Source organism: Choloepus didactylus, chromosome 15 (genome assembly GCF_015220235.1).
Source record: "Choloepus didactylus isolate mChoDid1 chromosome 15, mChoDid1.pri, whole genome shotgun sequence".
In the NCBI taxonomy this organism is placed as follows: domain Eukaryota; kingdom Metazoa; phylum Chordata; class Mammalia; order Pilosa; family Megalonychidae; genus Choloepus; species Choloepus didactylus.
Genome location: NC_051321.1, coordinates 86144242 through 86164820, shown reverse-complemented (window position 1 = coordinate 86164820; position 20579 = coordinate 86144242). Strand labels below are relative to the sequence as shown.

The following is a 20579-nucleotide window of genomic DNA, read 5'->3' as shown; positions in this document are numbered from 1 at the left end:
TCTTGTAAGCAAATTTCTCTCCTGCTCTGAAGGCAGTCAACACTCAAATCTCACAGGAAATACGAGCACCCATGGAGCCTCCCTTGGGAGCAGGCCCAGGGTCCACTTGGACTGTCTGCAGGCTCTTGACTAGGGGTCATCATCAGCTTCAACCGAACCTCTGAAAAGAAAGAGGCATCCCCAAAGCCTGAAGACTATTTTGGCTGCTTCTTGGGAACAGGACCCTTATACCTTCCAAGAATATCTTTATACTGATAGCCACTTTTTCCAAGTAGTATAAACTACTTATTAAGAATACATGGTTTTATAAAAGAAAAGCTATTTGTGAAGGAAAAATTATTGTAAATAATCAAATAATCAAATTCATAGTGTAATTAAATATTTATTTGAATTTCTCCTGGTAATAACACTCAATATATTAATAGAAACAAAGCAAGCTGTGAAATTTTGTTTTAAATGTAGCCATTTTTTAAAGGCAAAAATAAGTTGGTTTCCTGTATTTAATGGCAAAAAGTAGGATATTGTCTATTTTTAAACTACCAATCAAAAAGTAGTATTTTAAGAAATATATACTATGATTAACATGATATGTTTATAGAATGGATACACATATCTGAATGTCAATCTGAATCTAGAAAAAAATAGATATGTGTTAAAAATCACACTGGAAAACCAAATGTTCTTTTTATAAAAAGTAGCTTGAAATAAAAAGGAACATCCTAGTAAATTCAATAAACTTTCGCACATGGGATTTTTTTTTAAATACACCCACCCCGCCACCACCAAAAAAACCCAAAACCAAACAAACAAAAAAAGCACCCACATAGTAGATTTAAAGCCATTACCTGACTGTGCATGTGGAAGCCTGGTTACAGTCAGTGCCAACTTCCTAAAGTGCATCTTTTGAAGACTTGCCTAGTGAACTTGAAAGATCAAATACAAAACACTTAACACAGGATGTGCAATAACAAAGTTAAGTCATTATGGTGTGAAATTTTTAAAACTACTTTTAAAATTTCTGATTCACCAAAGAATAAAGATGTCAACTACAGTGGTATTCTCATTCTCCAACAGTATGCACTGCATGCTTTTGTTATTTGGCAAATCTTTTGAAGTCGAACAAAAATAATGCAGTCTAAACAATATTTCTTCTGTCATTATAATACGATTCCTCGGGGCAGAACAGTTATGTGCAGAGCAAGAGTTAGATTTTTGGAAGTTTTGGTGCATTAACAACAGGATTTGCCTCCTGCAAGTATCTCCTCCCTGCACTCTTGTAATCATAGGTGCAGCCGTGAGTTTCTGCATAGCGATGAGAGGCACAGAAGTTGTTTCCACATCTAAAGCACAAAAAAAGTTTACGTGAATAGTCGCATTTCTATGAAAGGCTCATCTCTTTGGGAGATCAGAGCTTGACTTCAAGTAGTCCAACAGGAGCCCTCTGGTTTTCTTTAGCAATTTCAGAGCTGACAATTCCCTTCCATTCAGAAATAGGCAGAAGCACCTCCCAAAAGAACATGACAGTTTATAATAAAGAATCCACTACAAAATGAAACAAGCTATAGATCTTTAGGAAGGAGTAAAATTGCAAGACCTGATAAATATGTCCACCAATTCTTCTATACCTGTAAACCCAGGAAACTGAATATCTTAGAAATTCAGTCTGGTGAGAAAACTACCTGTGCTAAGAAAGGATTTTCTAAAATATTTCTAGTAGTTAGATAAGCAGTTTCTATTTGAACAGAAAACACTCTAAAAAGCTGCAGTTATTTTCAATGTCTGGCCTCAACCTAAGGGCAGACACCACCCTTGAAGCATATCAATACAATGCTAATAAAAGAAACAATTACAGGCAGAAAAAGCTATTATCTGTTCGATTATTTTTTGAAAACGTTATCCAGCTGCTTTGAAATAAAAGAGTACTATAAAATTGCTACAGTTTATAGTACATCAACCTTAAATTTAGTCCTTTTTCTGTTAAATTTTAGATAGATTCTTGGGGTGAGGGGAGTCCTCCTAAGCTATATCAAAACAAAAACCAAGTATTTCTATCAAAAGACAATTTACACTCCCCAATCGGTTTAAATCTCCTAATTTAAAGGGCAGGAGAGGATCTGCTTTCACCTTTTGGAAACTCATGTGCTGTCTACTTGTTCTTGACTTCAGCCAATTAGGAGTTCAACTGCTATTGGAACATCACCTTAATGATGGTACTATGAATGGCCAATTTAACGAACGTTTTATTTTGCATTATCCCAAAGCTGTGTCACCACAGAGAAAGCATTTCAGCTTCTCCAGCTGGCAAACCTGCCTGCATTCGTAGCTAGTAGCCAGTCCTGTTTTCTTTCCACAAAGAAAACAATGCTTTGCTGTTTTCTTCTTTGTTTGGTTAGGGACTTTCACAGGTGGGAGGTGATGAGTGCATTCTCCTGTTTAAAGAAAGGACACCTTGATTAATACAAGCATAAAACTCTAAATGTGAAATACCATTAAGCAACACACATTCAGGTCACAGTAAACTTCTATGCCATAAAAAGTTAATTTGTGTAAAATTTGTGTAGAGTTAATGACATCATCTGCAAGTGATGATGCAATAGAAGTTACTGTTTATTTTTTAATATGTGGTATGTTTTCACTAATAAAGACTTATATTTCTAGGATTTTTTGTTTACACCAACACTTTTCTGATTATTTTGAAGGATTATCAGTTTATATAAAGTACATAAAACAATGACAGTGAATCATGAAAATCACTGCTGGCACCTATTCTCCACTACTGAAAAGTGTTGAGAGGTCTGGGCTTAATGTTTACCTGGCAGCTAAACATTTCTGAAAATCCTTCACTGGTTCAAAAAATTGGATTTACAATGACTTGGTGTTATACCTTCTGCACAACTCAGATTGAGTGCTGGGGGAAATACAAGCCCAGCAAAATAAGGATAGGTAGAACAATCTAAAATACACTCACAGATCTTACAAAAAACAAAATTTGAAATAACTAATTTTGAGTGACTCCTAATGGTGCCTGGGCACCAATTCAGTTAAATTTCTTCCTCAAGTACACTTATAGGTACCAAGAATATTTCACAAAGGTGATAGGGCACTTTCACTTTCTAAAAATAAAAATAAGAAAGGCATTTTTATATACTACAGGATATCCTCTGGAAGCTCATCGAATCGCAATTATCTTTGAAATTCAGGAATAGGATATTCTCTCTTAAACAATGGTTGAAGAATCTGTTGAGGGTAATTTAGTTCACTGAAACCATATTTGCATTATTTTTCTTTCCTTTGGGAATACTCAATGTTTCCCAAGCTTTTTCCAAGAATCTTTAAGAACGTGCAAAGAGATTTAGAGCACATTAGTGACAGAAATGAGGTGGCACAAAAACAACACATTCTCCTCCTGTGAGAACAATCCCTGTACACTCTTCTACCCACTCAGAGAAAACCATTTATTAGTCATCTACTCCACACTTCTATTCATCACTAACATACAGTGATGTTAACTAATACTAGCAACAGGAAAAATCCAAACTCCTTGGACTAGCATCCAAGGTCTTTTATGTCTCAATCGCCTAACCTTCCAGAATCATTTCCTGCCATCTACCCCATCATAACCATCCTGAACGATGCACCAGACCCATTCACACCTATGACCTCTGCTTCTCAAACGCTTGACTCCACCCTGTCAAACTGGTATAATTCTACTTATCCAGTAAGACACCATTAGTTATCAACTCCTCTCTGAAGCCTTCTCTCAAATGTGTATCAAACACATGAATAAAGAAAAAGTCAATAAAATAATGCCAATGCATAGAGTTGCTTTTCAGAATAGGATGAATGATTTTTGAAGCAACTCACTGGTTTTTCATTTCCTTAGTGTAGTATTTGGTGTAATAATGCTATATAAAATCTCACCCAATAGGAAAGGTAGCCAAAAATGCAATAGATTAGCATTCAAGACAGAAGTTTGGTAGTCTTCTGCATAGAAATGATGGCTAAACCTAGAGAATGGAGACCCTACGGTGAAAATAAAAAGAGGACCAATGGAGGAACTTAATGAAGTAAATTAAATAAAACTTATGCCAAGGAGTACACTCTTTTGGGTAATTCAGAAGCAGCAGAAAATTGGTACAGTTATTACTGTGAGAGGAAATGGCAGCAAATTATACAGGTCTATTCAGGGAATCATCACTGCAGGTGGCAGCTGATGCCTTGAATATAAATGAAATCAACCAAAAAAAGTGTATATGTAACAGGGAACAAGCAGAGAACTGGTGAAACAAAGAAGAAAATGGAGAATAAAAGAATGAAAATAAAAACAACCCTAAAGAAAAATTTACAAGAACGTGGAAGCCCAGAATTAAAAAGAGAGATAGAGAGATTTCAAGAAGGAGGGCCACAATGATCAAGTAAGATAAGGATACACAAGCACCCACTGGATTTTAAAACATGGAGAGCAACAGCAACCTCATAGGAGCAATGAGAACAGAAGTGAAGATAGCACCAAATCTTAATAGAGCTAGCAGAATAGAGACAAGTACACACAGATTTCCAAGAGGCTTATGGGTTAGGGTGAGAGACACTTGAGTATGTGCCAAGGAAAAAATAACTATAACACTAAAAGGGGATATATTCAGACTTTGCAACCTTGAAGCCTTACATAGGGATGGAAAATAAACATAAAACTCACATGACAACCACAATATATAAAAGAATCCTTTAAAATCTTGGGCTGCAAAGGTGGTACATCTTTGGTAATGAGTTTACCATCCCTGATCTGGGTATTAAAACACAAAACAAGCTGATAGCAGTGGCTTCCTTCCACCTTGGAAATAATGGTTGGTGCACCTTTAAGGGGTTATTCCCGGAGGAAGGAAGTGCTAAAATTATAGTTACTTCTAACACTGTGCCGTGGAAAGGGCTGGTTCTAGAGACTGCCCCTTTCTTTTGTCCAGAAATAACCAGTTCATCAAAAAGAGCTTCTTTTTACCACCTTTGATATCGGATCATGATATTAAGAAACCTACCTCTCCGGGTAATTTCTCAAAGCCCACCCAGCAGCTCATCACAACTCTAGAGTGGCCAGTGACCAAGGTTTGGGAACTACATGTTAATTCTTCATTCATCTTGTTTTCCTATAACCACACTACTTTCAAGGCAACAGAGACCTGACTTTCTATATTTGTTTTATTTTTCATATATGTCCTACAATGAGATAGACCTCATTTTCCTAAGAGAAAAAATGTTTAGGGAAGAGAGTTTACTTTTTTACATACCACAGAGAATGTTCTTCCCATTTCTCTCTGAAAATTCAATAGTAGGCACAATGATGTGATTATTAGCCTTATACTTTAAAAAATTATTTGTGGCTTACCTACTCTTTTCCCTGCTGCTGCATTATTTCCATTCATTCCAATACCACGGGCGGACTACAATTAAAACATAAAACATCTACAAAGGTGAGTCAATGGAGAATTGAAGAACAGACCACTAAACATGGACTACCAATAATATATTACCAAAATGCTGTCGAACTTTCACTTAAAATTATTTAATTTTTGTTTAGTTACATTAACTTGGAATCAGACTGTGACATCCAGCAATACTGGGCTTACTTATCTGTAAGAGAGCAAAATTTGATGGCTCAAAGAAAAGTTCTTATTTGGGAAAAAAATATTAATAAAAATCTTTAGATTTAAAAATATGTGATAAATTATTTGCATGAAATTATTTTCAAATTACAATTCTCAATTCACAACAAAAATATTATTTAAAATTCCACTATTAAAAAGACTTTTCTAAATACTAGCTAAACACTTTAAGAGAAGCTTACAAAAAAATCATGCAAACAAAAAGCAAACTTTAAACATGTTGAATCACTACAAACATTAATACTAGAGCATATCAAAAGGCAAATACTTACAAGAAAAATCTCTGGAGGCTCTAACTGGGGAGAGGTTTTCCTAAGGCTTTCTTCCTGAAAATGCTGGAGGTTTGTAGACAGCCCAATTCCAGAGGTCCGAAGCCTGCCTGCCCCACATGTGCTCTGTAAACTGTCTCTGCTTGCACTCCGGGCCAGCGAAGCAAAAAAACCTATATTATTTACACAGCCAACAGGCTCTTTGGAAGCCTTGTTAGCCATTTCTGTGATATCCCGAGCCTCAACTTTAGAAATAATATCAGATCTTTTCCCAGGTGAATCAACTTTAACACCTCGAAAGCGAGTCGTTCTAGATAAGGAAGGATCGGTTACATTTCGAACATCTAATGACCGGAGCACATTTTGTGAAGAAGATTGGAGGGCCCCAGACTCTGAACATTTGGACTGTCGCTGTGGTTTTACAAGCGAATTCTGTAGCAAAAGTGGTGCAGAACAGCGAAGAGGAGACAAAAGCCTATTCTTGTGAGGACTTAATTCACGGTGGTTAAGCACAGTAGTCTCTACTGATTCACCACTTAACAACCTGGCCACATGTTGAAGATGGTGCTCTGTAGCTTTCAACCCTCTGCCACTATTAGTGAGGAAGAACTCTGGAATTACCTTCCGCATGCCCTCTAAGCCACTGCTCTGTTCATCAGTGCTTCCTTCTGTTAACGAGGCAAATGAACTCACTTCTGGTAGAAGGGATTCTTCAGTTACACACTGTTCTGTAGTTGGAAATAAGGCAGTCTCATCCTCATTATTAGATGGCAAGTTTCCTGAAAAGTGTTCTGTCTGCCTGGGCAGAGATGGTCCAAGATGGAGAACAGAATCAGTAAGCTCTTTATCATATCCAAACTCCAGATGGGGTATCTGTGGTGGTCGTTTGATGCTACTATTGGAATGAGACAGTGTGTTACTCTCCCAGTTATCATCATCCTTAAGGAAGTCACTAGTGATGGATGATAAGGGTCTATCAGCAGGGGTCAGAGTTGCCAAACTTGCAAGTGCATTTGTGGAAGTCTCAGGTAGATATGTATTACCAGGAGAAGGTAAGCAAGACTGCCCGATGTGGGGGAGAACTCTTAACAATCTGTGGCGAGCTGCTGCCGTGGAGCCACTAGAGGGTCGATGAGCTACAGGTGGATGAGGTTTTACCCTGATAGCTTTCTTAGGCTAAAAGAAATGAGTGAACACATAATTCCTTACACAGTCATTTTCTCTGTCTTTAAAAAAAAAAAACTAAGGAAGGAATAAAATTTTACTTACCATAACATATTGTCATTTTGATTACCTCAATTTAACATGTTTAAAAAGATTAAAACATTAAGCTTATAACTAAGAACAATTTTACTATCTTCCTTCATTGAGACTAATTTTCTGAGAATGTCAAAGAAAAATAATTTTGTTTTGTTTTCCTCACTACTGGTTGTCAGTTTTACAGAGAAAACAGATTGATACTATATTTGACATTGCTGATCTAGTTTAGATCCCTAACAGTAATTCTCCACAGGATGAGTAAGTGTTTGACTCGGTAGGTGTGCAGAGAAGAGTTAACATAGCAGGCCTACACTGTGATCCTGGAAAAGGCCTACATGCAAAGTTGGTCCTTAGCAGGCTTCTGGGAACTTGCACCACCCTAACCAATAAGAGTGGCTCACTGTGCTTCAACTGCTTGTGCAAAAAATATAGTTTGTGCTGAACACATGCTTTCCTTCTCACAGTCTGGAGTTTGGGTATACATTAGGCAAAGAGTTTTTACAGGACCAGGCCTCCAAAAACCCCTGGGCACTGACTATCTGATGAGCTTCACTGGTAGACAACATTTCAAACACGTTGCCATAACTCATTGATGGGGAAATTAAGGTTGTCCTGGGCAACACCACTGAGAAAGAGGAATTCTGGAAGCTTGGGCCTGGTTTCCTCTGAACGTCGCCCCATGGGCCTTTTCCCTTTGCTGACTGCACTCTGTATTTTGTGGTATAAATATTAGCCATGAGTACAACTATGTGCTAGTCCTGTGTGTCTCCTAGTGATCCTTGAGCCTGGGGAAGATTTTAAGCCCTAACACAGGTTTTAATAAAAGGATTACAAAAATTCATGACCTTGCAAGTTGAAAACTAAGGATAATATGACTTAGCTCTTAAAAACAAAGAAAATTGTAGCCAGCAGGCATCAGGGTGGGATGGAACACCTGAATACAAGCCAACACTTCCACCAAGAACAAAAAGAGAAGCCAGATAATTCACTGGACAGCTACTGGGGCAAGGAGAACCAGAGGAGCTAAGAATCCGAAGAAGGAAGAACATAGGAAAGATGAGCTGACTTCTCTAGCTATTTCATTCTAGGGCTGTTGTCTTGCCAAACTGCAATTCCAAACCTAGTAAAAATACTCTTCAGAAATGAAGGTGATGACTTCAGGATTGCCAAAAGAGCAATGCCAGTTGCAAATTTCTTCACACATTCTCCAAAAAACCACATGGGTCAACAAGGAAAGCAAAATCACCCATAGCCCAGGACTTCAGAAAAAATTAGGAGAGGGAGAATACTACAAACTTTCAATTACCTGTAAGTAGGAAAACACCCAAATCAAACAGACTCAACTGAAAAGCCCATGCTTCTGGGGAGAGAAAGGCAGAGTGGGCCCCCCATCACACACTCAAAGCAGAAAAGAAAGTCCCATTTAATTATGAAAATATTAAAAACAGTCTAATGTTCATATCAAATAAGAGCTATTAGGAAATCAAAAAGAGGTGACTTGAAATTGCTCAGGGCCTGGGGCACCACTTCTTGGGGGAAAGAGGACAAGCAGAAAGGAGAAGGCACCCCTTGGATGCTTGATAATGAAGGTAACGGAGGAAGCAAGGGGGGGAAAGTGAGGATCCTATATAAACTAAAGGGAATGACAAAATCAGAGAACACAATAACCCCTGCTTCCTCCAAATAATGAGTGTCATGGATTTAAAAACCTGCACTACACTATACTGAGAGAAGAGGGTGCTCTTGAAGTAAGAACCTTACTTTGCTACCCAAATTCCTCACTTCTGAATAAATGAAACTGTTAATGCTTGTCCAAGTAAATAAAAATTAAGAAGAAAATCAGAAAATAAACAGAAAAAGGCAAACCAAATGCATACATAGCCACTTAAAAAGTGAGAATTAGAATATTTCAGCTGATGGAAATTCTCTGCTGAAACAACAAAGCAAAAGAAAACGGCATCATAATACTCCAATTTGAATTAAATATCTTTAAATTAGTATTTGCAGATTTTATTTTTTTACAGTCCCAGGATATCATAAACTCAAAAATTCAAGACACAAATGGGCAGAAAACAGGAACATAAAAAATGAGAGTGGACCAAACCCAGAAAATAAGCTGAAGAAAATACCTAAAGTCACCCTCCCCCAAAATCAGAAAGGAAATAGAAGGTCTGAACAACACAGTCAAAAATTTGATCTAATTGACATATATACAACAATGTATACAATGACAGAACACATTCTTTTTCAAATGCACAAGTGGCATTTATCCATATGCTCAGTCACAAATCAAACTTCGATTTCAAATGACTGAAATCATTTAGAATACAGTGTCTGACCACAGTAAAACTGAGCTACAAATCAGAAACAAAAAATTATGGAAAATCGCCACATCTTTGGAAACGAAGGATCCCACCTTCAAGTAAGTCATAAGTTAAAAAGAAATCACAAGGAAAATTGGAAAATATTTTGAACTGATAGATTACGAAAAGACAATGTATTAAAACTGATGAGATCCGGCTAAGGCAGAACTTGGAGGGAAATTTATAGCTTTAATTACATATATTAGAAAAAAGACTAAAAAATCAATTATCAAAGCTTACATTGCAAGAAGATAAAAAAGAGAACTGCAAATTAAGTCCAACAAAGAAAGATAGAAAGAACTTTTAGACTCCATGATAAGAAAAGATTTCATTAAAAGGCTATGTAATTATGTGATTATACCAGGAGCAATTGATTGTACACTTAGGATGGACTGTATGGTGTGTGAATAAAACTGTTGAAAAAACAGAAAACTACAAGTGCTGGAGGAGATGTGGAGAAAGAGGTATACCTATTCACTTTGGTAGGGAAAAAGAATTGGGCAGCCTTTCTGGAGGGTTGTATGGTTGTTCCATAGGAAGCTAAGTATAGACTTGCCATATGGTCCCACAATCCCGCTACTAGTATACATTTGGAACAACCGAAAGCAGGGGCATGAATAGACATTTGCACACCGATGTTTACGGCAGCCTTATTCACGATTGCCAATGGATGGAGGCAGCCCAAAAGTCCAGCGACTGATGAGCAGAAGGGTGAGCTGTGGTGTATACATACGATGAAATATTGCGTGGCTGCAGAAAGGAATTAAGTTGCGAGGCATGCAACAAAGTGAATGAACCTTGAGGATATTATGTTGAGCAAAATAAACCAGAAACAAAAGGACAAATATTGTATGGTCTCACTAATATGAACTAACTAAATGAGCAAATGCTGAGAATTAAATTTGAGAGCATAGGTTACCAGGAGATAAAGTGGGCAGAGATTGGGTGATCAATGATTAAGGGGTAAAGAATGTTCAATAAGGTTTATTATAAAGGTTCAGAAATGGATAGCACAATACTGTGTGACAGTAGCACAATACTGTAAGTGTACAAAATGCAGGGTGTGGTATGGTTGAAAGAGGAAGGTTAGAGTCATGTACGTCACCAGAAGGAAAGCTAGAGGATAAAAACTGGGACTTGTATAACTTAGCAAAATCTAAAGTGGACAGTGATGGTGGTTAATTGTATAAATATAAGAGAGTTCTTACATGAACTAGATAAACATATGCCACTATTACAAGGCATTAATAATATGGTGTTGTATGGGAAAAAATACAATCAATGTAAATTAAGGTCTATAGTTAACAGTAACCTTGTAATATTCTTTCATTAATTATAACAAAGGCACTATACCAAAGCTAAATGTCAATGACAGGGATACATAAGGGGTATGGGATTATTTTCTTTGGAAGAAATGAGAATGTTCTCATATTGACTGTAGTGGTTAATGCCTAACTATGTGATTACACCAAGAGCCAATGATTGCACACTTAGGATGAACTGTATGGTGAGAATAAAACCTTTTTAAAAAAAAAGGTTATATAAAGCACTAACCATAAAATAAACCAGAAATTGGAATAATTAAGAACATTATTCATCAAAAGGCAGTGAAAGAACAAGCAATATAGAAGTTACTTGTAAATCAGATAGAAGAGAAAGAACTTGTACACATAAAGAATGTGTACAAATCAATAAGCAAGAGGCAGTCCACCGAACAGAAAAATGAGCAAAAGACTAGAACAGGCACTTCACAAAAGATGACATCCTAATGGCCAATAAGCATGTGAAAAGCTCAACATCATTCCTCATCAGAGAAATATAGATTAAAACCATGATGCGCTACCACCACACACCCACCAGAATGGTTAAAATTGAAAAGGCTGATATCAAGTGTCAACAAAGATGTGGCACAATGCAACTCTCATGTTACTGATGGAGTATAAACTGATTCAAACACTTTGCAAAACTGTTTGGCATGACTACTAAAGCTCAACATATACCTACCCTACGACGTGAGTCTGTACTAGGTATGTGCCCCAAAGAAAGAAGTACTTAGATATACCAAAGACATGTATAAGATTGTTCAAAGCAGCTTTACTGATAAAAGCCAAAACTGGAAACAACCAAAATTTCTATCAAGATGAGGAGAGAGAAACAAAATGAAGTCAGTCATAAGATGGAATAGTACAAAGGAATAAAAAAAGGATGAACTGATATTTCTGTGTATTACGGATAAATCCAGAAAATATTATGTTAAACCACAACAACAACAAAAGACTGCCAAAAGAGTACATTCTCTATAATTCCATTTATACAACATTCAAGAACAGGCAAAACTTTGCAGTGACAGATTTCAGAATAGTAGTTATTTCTGGAAGTGGGGAAATGCAGGAATTGACAAGGAAGTGATTCTGCAGTAATGTAGGCCATGGCTGAAATAATCTAGGTTGTGGCTCTGTAAGTGTATACATATTACATGTAGGCACTATGTTTGAATAAAGAAAAGGGAGGAGGGAACAACTGAGAGAGTGAAAGGGAAAGTCTAAAGTATTCTTTATATATATACGTCAAAAGACTTACATCAAGAACACACAAAGAAATTGAAAAATACCAATAAGCAAAACCCAATAGAAAAAAAAAAAAGAAAATCCCAACAGCAAAAGACTTGAACAAGTATTTTTACCAAGAAAATATATCTAAATAGCCAATAACCCTGTGAACCTTCTCTAACTTCACTAGTCATCAGAGAAATGCCAATTAAAACCACAATATGCTGCCCCCACACACCAACCAGCAATGCAAAACTTAAAAAGAAGGATCACATCAAACACTGGCAACAACTTGGGAAATCTGCAACTCCCACGCATTGCTGGCAAGAATGTAAACTGATTCAATCACTTTGGAAAACTGACAAGATGTGTTACTGGCCTAAAAATCTACGTATCCTTTTAATATCTCAATAAAAAATTGAGGCTAAAAACTTGAACTAGGCCACTTCCTAGACTTTACACCCAAAGCACAAGCAATAAAAGAGAAAATAGATAAATGGGAACTCCTCAAGCTTAGAAGTTTCTGCACCTCAAAGGAATTTCTCAAAAAGGTAAAGAGGCAGCCAACTCAATGGGAAAAAATTTTTGGAAACCATGTATCTGACAAAAGACTGATATCTTGCATATATAAAGAAATCCTACAACTGAATGACAATAGTACAGACAGCCCAATTATAAAATGGGCAAAAGATATGAAAAGACAGTTCTCTGAAGAGGAAATACAAATGGCCAAGAAACACATGAAAAAATGTTCAGCTTCACTAGCTATTAGAGAGATGCAAATTAAGACCACAATGAGATACCATCTAACACCGGTTAGAATGGCTGCCATTAAACAAACAGGAAACTACAAATGCTGGAGGGGATGTGGAGAAATTGGAACTCTTATTCATTGTCGGTGGGACTGTATAATGGTTCAGCCACTCTGGAAGTCAGTCTGGCAGTTCCTTAGAAAACTAGATATAGAGTTATCATTTGATCCAGTGATTGCACTTCTCGGTATATACCCGGAAGATCGGAAAGCAGTGACACGAACAGATATCTGCACGCCAATGTTCATAGCAGCATTATTCACAATTGCCAAGAGATGGAAACAACCCAAATGTCCTTCAACAGATGAGTGGATAAATAAAATGTGGTATATACACACGATGGAATACTACGCGGCAGTAAGAAGGAACGATCTCGTGAAACATATGACAACATGGATGAACCTTGAAGACATAATGCTGAGCGAAATAAGCCAGGCACAAAAAGAGAAATATTATATGCTACCACTAATGTGATCTTTGAAAAATGTAAAACAAATGGTTTATAATGTAGAATGTAGGGGAAGTAGCGATGGAGAGCGATTAAGGAAGGGGGAACAATGGTCCAAGAAGAACAGATAAGCTATTTAATGTTCTGGGGATGCCCAGGAATGACTATGGTCTGTTAATTTCTGATGGATATAGTAGGAGCAAGTTCACAGAAATGTTGCTATATTATGTAACTTTCTTGGGGTAAAGTAGGAACATGTTGGAAGTTAAGCAGTTATCTTAGGTTAGTTGTCTTTTTCTTACTCCCTTGTTATGGTCTCTTTGAAATGTTCTTTTATTGTATGTTTGTTTTCTTTTTAACTTTTTTTTCATACAGTTGATTTAAAAAAGAAGGGAAAGTTAAAAAAAAAAACAAAAAAAAAAAACTTGAAGTAATATGTTATAAATAAACTTGTTTTCACAATTACCAACAGACCTTGCTGTGAGCCCTGCAGGAATGAGCTAGAAAAAAGGGCTGACCAAGTGCCGACATCACCTTTTTGCTGAGATTCATGTTCTCCATTTTAGCCTTCAGCAGCTTCATCTTATTCATTGTTATTGAATTTTCAATTATCTGTTGCCCAGAAGGAGAAGGCTCAATTTCTTCATCCTCATCCATATACAGATTATACACAGAACCACCACTGCGAAGAAAACAGTAACTTTTATTGAAATGTGTCTGATACCTGCTTAGTGACTAAAAATACTCAGTGCAACAGAAAATATAGATGCTTGTAACGACAAAACAAATAAATCCATCTTTTCAACATAAATGAAAGAAAAATGTGTTTCAAAACATGTATTTCTCAGGAGAAAAAATTATTTGCAGCCCTTCCTCTTTGACCACATAATATCATGGTACTTATCACATTATCTTCATATTTATTCTTACAATTCTGTCTTTCCCCCAAACTCCCCCATATGTAAGCAAGTTGAAAGCACATATTAGGCTTTATTCATCTTCCAGAAGTATCTTTCTTAATTTTCTTGAATATTAGTTACACTTTTTTCCTAAAACTTTTATTCTAACAATATGATCAAAGAATAAGAGGCGATGAAATGTAATATTTATTCTACATGAATGGTTTTAATACCATTGCAAAGCCAAGTCCTCTTTCATAGGCCAGTGAACATTTACTTAAGCCTTATGATGCCTCCTTATATTCCTTTCTATTGAAAAAACAAAAACAAAAAACAGTAGGGCAGCACAATACAAAAAAAAAAAATTTGAGACTAAAAATGACTGATGTTGGATTTTTGCATTAGAATTAATCAAATTAACACTTAATTCTGTTTCTTCTAAAGCAGGAGTGGGCAAAACTATGGCTAAAGGTGAAATATGGTCTGCTGCCTGTTTTTGTGTGGCCTATGAACTAAGAATGTTGTTTTTGTTTTTAACACTTTTAAATGGTTGGAAAAAAACTGAAAAGACTAATATTTTTTAACACCTGAAAGTTATATGAAATTCAAATTTTAGTGTCCATAAAGTTTTACTGGAATGCAGCCACACTCACCTGATTATATATTGTGTATGGCTGCTTTCACACTACAAGGGCAGAGATGAGGAGACATGACAGAGACCACCTGTGACACTCGTATTGCTACAAATCACAAATCACAGTGACAGTCACAGCTCTGCAATTTTGATTGCCATGTATATGTACTGTGACTTTTTTTATTACCAGTGCATGCCCAACATGTCAAAATGAGAAAAATGGACTTTGAATGCTGCAATTTTTAAAAAGTACCCTGGACTGGAGGAGGGGCAAGATGGCGGCATAGAGAGGAGTGGAAGCTAAGTAGTCCCCCTGGAACAACTACAAAAAACCAGAAACAACTAGTAAATAATCCAGAATAACTGCAGGGGGACAAACGAGACCATCCACTCATCATACACCAACCTGAATTGGGAGGAATGCCCAAGATCACAGCATAAAATCTGTAAGTAAAACCTGCGGATCCAAGTAGCAAGACCCCCTCCCCCATAGCCCAAGCTGCAAAGCCTCGTGGTGCCAGAGAGAAGCTCTCTCCCAGCAAGCGAATATAGCCCAGCTGAGCTCCAACTGGGGTTTTAGGAAGCGAGTGTGAACTGCTCACTACAGGTATGCATCCCCAAAAAACAGACAGAGGCTATGGGTGACGACTGACCTGGGAGAGCCGGAGGGTCACCTTGGACTGGGTCTGAAGGGGACTATCTGTTTCTTTTTTTGGCTCAGTGGAGAAAGCCCCAGTCATTTTCAGTTTCCAGGGCTGTGAAGCAGAGAAGGGTGGAGACAGCACAAGCAGAGAGCGAGACCACTGAAATGCTGATGACCTCCACCTGGCGGCTCTGTCTTCTCTAGGAGGAAAGGGGTGGGACCCTTTCCATTCAGAACCAGACCCCAGACCCTGGGGGAACAGGGCCACACCTCCTCACACCAGTCAAGAATTATAGGCTAACAGGCATCACCTGATGGGCAGAAAAGCACAGTGACCCGAGGCATCAAAGGGTGGAGGAATTTTCTAAGACACACCCTCAGGGAAACCAGATACTGAATATTTCTTCCCTCTGGGACCTGAGCCTGTTCTGGTCTGGGAAAACCTGATTTGGATAACCAAGGAAACCATGCCTAGACAACACAAAATTACAACCTACACTAAGAAAAACAAAGTTATGGCCCAGTCAAAGGAACAAACATACACTTCAACTGAGATATAGGAATTTAAACAACTAATGCTAAATCAATTCAAAAAGTTTAGAGAAGATATTGCAAAAGAGATAGAGGCTGTAAAGGAAGCACTGGGCATGTATACGATAGAAATCAAAAGTTCAAAAAAACAGCTAGAAGAATCTATGGAAATGAAAGGCACAACACAAGAGATGAAAGACACAATGGAAACATACAACAGCAGATCTCAAGAGGCAGAAGAAAACACTCAGGAACTGGAGAACAAAACACCTGAAAGCCTACACGCAAAGGAACAGATGGAGAAAAGAATGAAAAAAATATGAGCAACATCTCCGGAAACTCAAGGATGAAACAAAGTACAACAATGTACGTATCATCAGAGTCCCAGAAGAAGAAGAGAAGGGAAATGGGGCAGAAGCAATAACAGAGGAAATAATTAACGAAAATTTCCCATCTCTTATGAAAGACATAAAATTACAGATCCAAGAAGCGCAGCGTACTCCAAACAGAAGAGATATGAATAGACCTACGCCAAGACACTTAATAATCAGATTATCAAATGTCAAAGACAAAGAGAGAATCCTGAAAGCAGCAAGAGAAAAGCGATCCATTACATACAAAGGAAGCTTAATAAGACTATGTGCGGATCTCTCAGCAGAAACAATGGAGGCAAGAAGGAAGTGGTGTGATATATTTAAGATACTGAAAGAGAAAAAACCACCAACCAAGAATCCTGTATCCAGCAAAGCTGTCCTTCAAATATGAGGGAGAGCTCAAAATATTTTCTGACAAACAGACAATGAGAGACTTTGTGAACAAGACACTTGTCCTACAGGAAATACTAAAGGGAGCACTACACGGTGATAGAAGACAGGAGTGTGTGGTTTGGAACACAATTTGGGGAGATGGTAGCACAACAATGTAAGTACACTGAACAAAGGTAACTATGAATACGGTTGAGAGAGGAAGGTGGGGAGCATGTGAGACACCACAAGAAAGGAGGAAAGATAAAGACTGGGACTGTGTAACTTGGTGAAATCTAGAGTATCCAACAATTGTGATAAAATGTACAAGTATGTTGTTTTATGAGGGAGAACAAGCAAATGTCAACCATGCAAGGTGTTAAAAATGGGGAGGCATTGGGGGAGGGATGCAATCAGCATAAACTAGAGACTGTAACTAATAGAATCATTGTATTATGCTTCCTTTAATGTAACAAAGGTGATATACCAAGGTGAATGCAGATAAGAGGGGGGGATAGGGGAGGCATGTTAGACACTTGACATTGGTGGTATTGTCTGATTCTTTATTCTACTTTGATTTAAGTTTATTTTTCCTTTTGCTGCTTCCTAGCTGTCTTTTTTTTTCCTCTTTCTTTTGCCTCTCTACCTTCTTTGAGTCTCCCTCCTGCCTTGTGGAAGAAATGTAGATGCTCTTATATAGATAATGGTGAAGGTGGTAAACACATAAATGTATGACCATGCAGAAAACCATCGATTATTTACTTGGGATGGAATGTATGGTGAGTGAACACAACCATATTAAAAAAAAATGGGTTGATGACAAAAGCTCAAGGGCAATATACTGAGTGAAATAAGCCAGACACATTAGGACAATTATTGCAGGGTCTCACTGATAGGAACTAATTATAATATGTAAACTCATAGGCATGAAATATAAGGTACCAAGATATAGGACGAGGCTTAAGAATGGGGAGTGGTTGCTTAGTATGAGCAGAATGTTCAATTAGGATGAACTTAAATGTTTGGAAATGAACAGGGGTTTTGGTAGCAAGATGTGAGAATAACTAACAGCGCCGAATGGTGTGTGAATGAGGTGGAAAGGGGAAGCTCAGAGTCATATATGTCACCAGAAGGAAAGTTGGAGGTCAAAAGATGGGAATGTATAAAACTGAATCCTATGGTGGGCAATGGCCATGATCAACTGTACAAATACTAGAAATCACTTCCATGAACCAGAACAAATGTATGACAATACAATTAGAAGTTAATAATAGAGGGGCATATAGGGAAGAACTATATACCTATTACAAACTATATACTACAGTTAGTAGTATTTCAACATTTTTTCATAAACAGTAACAAATGTACTATATCAATACTACGAGTCAACAATTGAGGGGGGTTGGCTAGGGATAGGGGAGGATTCGAGTTTCCTTTTCTTTTTTTCTTTTTTCATCTTTCACTTTATTTCTTGTCTGGAGTAATGAAAAGTTTCTAAGAATTGAACAAAAATTAAGTGTGATGGATGCACAGCTGTATGAGGGTACCCAGAGGCAAGTGATTGTACACTTTGGATCTTTGGATAATTGTATGGTATCTGAACAATCTCAATAAAAATGAAAAAAAAAAAAAAAAATACCCTGGACTGTGAGGCATGCAACTATGTGAATGAACCTTGAGGACAATATGCTGAGTGAAATAAGACAGAAACGAAAAGACAAATATTACACGCCTCACTAATATGGACTAAATATAATGTGAAAATTCTGAGAAATTCGAGAGCACAGGTTATCAGGGGAAGGCTTATTGTAAAGGTCCCTACATTGTAAGCTCTTACAGCAGTCCCATCTATTTCTGAGTTGTTATGATTATTTCTAAATTGTGAGATGCTGAGCTCTTTATTTATAACCTGGTCATTCCCTGGAACTTTGGGTAACTGTGTGACACCTGAGATTCAATGCTAGAGTTCTACAGCTATGAAAGCCAACATTATCCCATACAGCAACTGTTAAAAAAGCTGGAAAAGAGATCAGACTTCAATTAAAGCTATGAATGAAACTGATCTGGTTAGGACTAAGGCAAATCAGACCAAAGGGTAAAGGAAGATATTGACTGCTTTAAAACTTCAACTTCTGTGTGAGACCAAAGGAAGAGATGTTTATTTGGTGCAAAATTTATATTTTCCGTAACACGCTACCTGATTTAACTTGTAGGGTCAGTTCATTCAAACACCATAATTACTTAGAACTTTGAATAGGGAGTGAGATCTTATTGGTTTGTATAGGTTACTGTGATGCCCTGATACATCCCAGATGTATTTGGGCAGAGAATAAAAATGTATTTGCAAAGCCCCCTTGAGGGACTGGGGGGCAATGTGGAAATATTAAACTTCCCCACCCAGGGATCCCTGATATTCTTGCAAGCATTGGAGACTACCTATGCCAAGCCCTCGATCTTGGGATTTGCCCTTATGAAACTTACTCCTGTATAGGAAAAGCTAAGCCTACTTATAATTATACCTGAGTCACGCCCAGAGAACCTCTTTTGTTGCTCAGATGTGGTCTCTCTCTCTAAGCCAACTCAGAAGGTAAACTCACTGCCTTTTCCCCTATGTGGGACATTACTCCCAGGGATGAGCCTGGCCCTGGCTTCGTGGGGTTGAAAAAGACTTCTTGGACCAAAGGGGGAAGAGAAATGAAACAAAAAAGTCCCAGTGGATAAGAGATTTCAAATAGAGTCAAGAGGTCAATTTGGAGGTTATTCTTATGCACTGTATAAATATCTCCTTTTAGTTTTTAGTGTGTCAGAATAGCTAGAAGGAAATAACCTGAAACTGTTGATTAGTAACCCAGTAGCTCTGATTACTGAAGACAACTGTATAACTATATAGCTTTTATGGTATGACTGTGTAATCATGAAAAACTTGTGACTGACACTCCGTTTATCCAGTACAAGGACAGATGAATAAGAAAAAGACAAAAAACAAATAAACAATAGGTGGGGATAAGGGGTGTGGGATGTCTTGGGTGTTCTTTTTTATTTTTATTTTTTTTATTTTTATTTTTGGAGTAATCAAAATGTTCAAAAATTGATTGTGGTATTGAATGCACAACTGTATGATAATACTGTGAACCAGTGATTGTACACTTCATATGATTATCTGGTATATGAATATATATCAATAAAATTGCATTAAAAATTAAAAGAAAAAAGCACCCTTGATTAGATTATTTTGTCACCAAATAAAATTGTAAAGCATTGTGTTTTTAATGCAATGACACCACAGCTGGGTTAAAAGAATAAAACACACATCAACATTACCTGATGTGGTAGTTTGGAGCTGAAATGCAGAGATTATTTCATACAATTCCCTATTTATTCTATTGCCTACTTAGATATCTTTGGATATTTTTCCCTCTGATTTTAGAAATGATACATTCACCTTCCTGCCCCATTTTTACAGCTTAGGAAAACAAGGCCAGAGAAGTAAAGAAACATGTCCACCTTTGAGCAGCAGGTGAATTTTGAAAAAAATATCCCAGCTGTAGGTCCAATCCTTTCAATGTTATGCCAAAGTTGTATAAGAGTCTAGAAGCTAATAGGCATTTTAGAGTTACATAAAGTAACAAAAATATCTTTTTATAGCTTATATAAGTAGATAAAATCCTTCTCCATAAACAAATTTCAGTATCAATCACAGGAAGGAAAATGTCAGAATTATATACCTGGGGGAAGATGGGAGGAAAGCACGGAATTTAGTTTGTCTTGTTA

General features: G+C 37.2%; 1 protein-coding gene across 5 annotated transcripts in view; it reads right to left on the bottom strand.

Moving 5' to 3' along the window:
- Positions 1 to 412: 412 nt before the first annotated feature.
- Positions 413 to 20579, bottom strand: part of ZFAND4 (zinc finger AN1-type containing 4) — a 123605-nt gene continuing 103438 nt past the window's right edge. For 4 of the 5 annotated variants that reach the window (XM_037805309.1, XM_037805305.1, XM_037805306.1 and 1 more), the window contains 5 exons: positions 13893 to 14040; positions 5930 to 7102; positions 5381 to 5435; positions 2312 to 2429; positions 413 to 1340 (listed from right to left, as the gene is read on the bottom strand). In XM_037805309.1, coding sequence (XP_037661237.1) covers positions 1205 to 1340; positions 2312 to 2429; positions 5381 to 5435; positions 5930 to 7102; positions 13893 to 14040 — 1630 coding nt within the window. In that variant the 3' untranslated portion in view covers positions 413 to 1204. Of the gene's footprint in view, positions 1341 to 2311; positions 2430 to 5380; positions 5458 to 5929; positions 7103 to 13892; positions 14041 to 20579 lie in introns of those variants that run through there. The other variant, XM_037805308.1, reaches the window with a different exon arrangement.